The 3,308-nt window shown below is 40.9% G+C and overlaps 1 protein-coding gene across 1 annotated transcript in view; it reads right to left on the bottom strand.

Annotated features, from left to right (window-relative positions):
- Window positions 1–2,604, bottom strand: part of LOC102481925 (C-type lectin domain family 4 member A) — a 30,105-nt gene extending 27,501 nt beyond the window's left edge. Inside the window, exon 1 of the mRNA XM_006146630.3 lies at window positions 2,174–2,604. Within this exon, the coding sequence (XP_006146692.1) occupies window positions 2,174–2,255 (82 nt within the window). The 5' untranslated portion in view covers window positions 2,256–2,604. The remainder of the gene's footprint in view (window positions 1–2,173) is intronic.
- Between the last annotated feature and the right edge of the window lie 704 nt (window positions 2,605–3,308).

Here is a 3,308-nt window from a genome sequence, read left to right as displayed (position 1 = left end):
TTTTTTTTTTTTTTTGGAGAGGTTTTCGCTATAGGGCTCATGGGCTCGCCAGAAAGACAGAGAGAGACATAGAGACAGAAAGCGAGAAATCACCCCCGAGGGGGGATGGCCACGCCACAATCCCTTCTCCTCCATTCTCCTCTCAGGATCTTGGGCATGCACGTACATGCGCCCGGGGTGAGTTTTAAGCCACCGGGTCCAGGACGTGAACCGCGGTTGACTACGTGGGAGTCCAGCGACATAGCCATTACGCTAACTGCTGGTTCCCTATAACGTATTCTCTTACTGGGGGAAAAAAAAAATCCTTCAGTATAACTTGATTTCACTTTTAAAATATTTATTTATGTTTATATGTAGAAGGATACATACAAAAATGCAAATTATTGTCTTTATACATCATGAGAGTAAGTATAATTTAGAGGCCAGCAGGTGGTTAAGGGCGCTGGACTCCCACATGGTTGACAGTGGTTCAAGTCCCAGACCTGGTGGCTTGCTTTCTTGCTTTCCCTCTCTCTCTCTCTCTCTGTGTCTCTCTGTGGTCAAATTAAAATAAATTAAAGAACAAATAAAATATAATAAATAATTCATTTAAAAAGAGTAAGTATAAATTATTGGGTATCTCTGGTTAATTTTTTTCTAATATTATTGCTTATATAATAAAGACATTGTATATATATATTTTTTTTTAATTCCCAGAGGACACATGCGCTCACCCAAAAGAGACAGAGAGGAAAAACAGAAAATGTTGCTTACTCCCCCCCGCCCCCAGGGTATGGTCATGCTGCAATCCCTTCTCCTCCATCTCTCCCTCCTTTCAGCATCTTGGACACATACACACATGCACCTGGTATATTTTCAAGCCACTAGGTCTGGGACTTGAACCACATAGTAAGCCACTTTGGATCCAGCTGCCTTAACCACCAGGCCAAGGCCAATTCACATACATTTTTTAAATAGGAAGAAAGTAATCACCCCACCTGCTCTCCATACCCCCAGGAGGTGTTTAGAAGCATGAACAATCCCCACCATCTACGTCCGCAGTTTCTTGCACTCTACGTGCGTTTGTTTTTGTCTATTGTCCAGTATCTGACATCACAAATGCCACTCAAATTACCTTTTATCTACTCCCAAACCTTTTTTTTTGTTATCATATATTTTTTAATTTTTTATACATTCATCACATTATTTAGCTTACAAAGTGAACATTTCAATATGTGAACATTTCTCCCCAGTCCAGTTGATCAAAATGTCTTCAACATCCTCATCCTGTCAATGCTCTGCCTCCATATCCCTCCTAATTGACTGTGTTTTAGACATTAAATATGCACTAGATTTTCTGACCTCAAAAAATATTTCTCTGAAGATTTAAAGGACTTTATTTGTAAGATTGTTTTTTCTTTTTTTATTTCACTTTCTCTTTTGCATTCCATCAAATTATTTAGCTTACAAACTGAATATTTCAACATGTGAACATTTCTCCTCAGTCCAGCTGACAAAACAATGAAAGTATCTTCCACAGATAATACCAAATTTCCTTGTCCTATTAATGCTTTGCCTCTCTATTTTTCTTCTAACTGTCCTTCCTCGGACTCTACTCTTTCACACCCACTATATCTGGTATTCACATCTATTTGCTGTGTTTCTATATACTTTGTAAGATGTTCTAGTCTTTCATTTGTAGTGGTCTTTTGTTCCATTCAAGTTCCACACTAACAAATACACTTTCATCATTCTCCACCCAAACTCTTCCCCTCAAATTAATCAAAAAATAGATCCTACTAATTCATCAATAACTCCTGGACCTGGGCTGACGGTTCTACCCAATCTCTTAGTTCCTGTCTCAGTCTCAAACAACTCAGGAGCAAAACATTCCAGCATCCTTAGCTTAGGACTACAGTTATCGCTTACACCCCAGTTTTCTTATAGTCAGAGAAGTTGAGGCCAAAAACAGCAATTGTAAATCTTTTCTTCACTACTATTCAACTATACAAACCATTAATGCTTATCGACAGGCAAATAAATCTTCTGAGCCTCTGGATTTCACAGACAAAACCAGTCAGAGAACCAACTATTAGCAGCGCTGTTCCTGCCACCCACCTCCCATGTTCTGTTTATAAACCCTCTCTTCATTCCTCATATCAGCATTAATCCAACCACCAGAAAATGCCTTTACCTGCAGGAGAGGCTGAGTTGGTGCCTGAGCATGTGGATTCATTTTTGAACTTTACTTCAGCATAAGTGATTTCTGAAGCCATATTGAGAAGAGATCTGCCTTTTCAAGAAATTAATTTCATCCCTTCCTTAAAACATCTCGTAAATGAGAACCAAGCATGGTAGCAAATTGTCCACTTCCTGTCATTTAATTAGATCAGAGCAGAAGCACTCAACAGGCAAATTCCCCTAGAAAATGTCTCATAAGACTTAAAACCATACTGAGTAATTACTCAGTCCAGAGACAGAGGTACCATCCCCAGCCCAGCACAGTGAGGAGCACAGCCTTTAAACAGACCGTATATGCAAAAACAATGAAAGTGGGAACTGAAAGGGTGGGGAAAAGAATTAGGAAGGAAAGGAAAAGAGGAAACAAGCAATTAAAGAAGTCTTTCCTAAGATCTGTGTTCTCTGAATTCATCAGAAAAAATAAAATGTATGTGCTTCTGCATGCAAACGTAATTACTTATCCACCAAGGGCTTCCTCTAGTGCAAGGGGGGAAGCAAAGTCACATGCCTCCCGAAGTTGCTCCTCAGCGTGCTCTGCTTTTCTCTATTGCTGTTAACTAGCTCCATCGTGAACCCGTTCATTTTGCTGCTCATCACCTCCAGATCTCCTGAAAGCACCTCTCTTTATAGCATGTAGGAGAGGAGGCTGTCTTTTATTTCCCACTCCTCTTCAGCAAAAAGATATACAGGTACAGGGAACCAGCAGTTAGCGTAATGGCTATGTCGCTGGACTCCCATGTAGTCTACCGCAGTTCACGTCCCAGACCCGGTGGCTTAAAACTCACGCCGGGCGCGTGTGTGTGCGTGCCCAAGATCCCGAGAGGAGAATAGAGGAGAAGGGATTGCGGCGTGACCATCCCCCCTGGGGGGTGATTTCTCGCTTTCTGTCTCTCTGTCTCTGTCTGTCTGGTGAGCGCACACGCCCTATAGCGAAAAAACCTCTTCAAAAAAAAAAAAGATATACAGGTACACATATTTGGCTGTTTCTTTAACAGGGCAATTATATGGAGTCATAGTGTAGAGGGAGGTAAACTGAGTGTTATATGACTTTTTCCAAAGGCCAAGAGGACAACACTCCAAAACATAAT

The sequence above is a fragment of the Tupaia chinensis genome, unplaced genomic scaffold, assembly GCF_000334495.1.
Source record: "Tupaia chinensis unplaced genomic scaffold, TupChi_1.0 Scaffold000183_1, whole genome shotgun sequence".
NCBI lineage: Eukaryota > Metazoa > Chordata > Mammalia > Scandentia > Tupaiidae > Tupaia > Tupaia belangeri.
The sequence above is the reverse complement of the archived record's forward strand: the minus strand, read 5'-3'. Positions and strand labels throughout refer to the sequence as shown.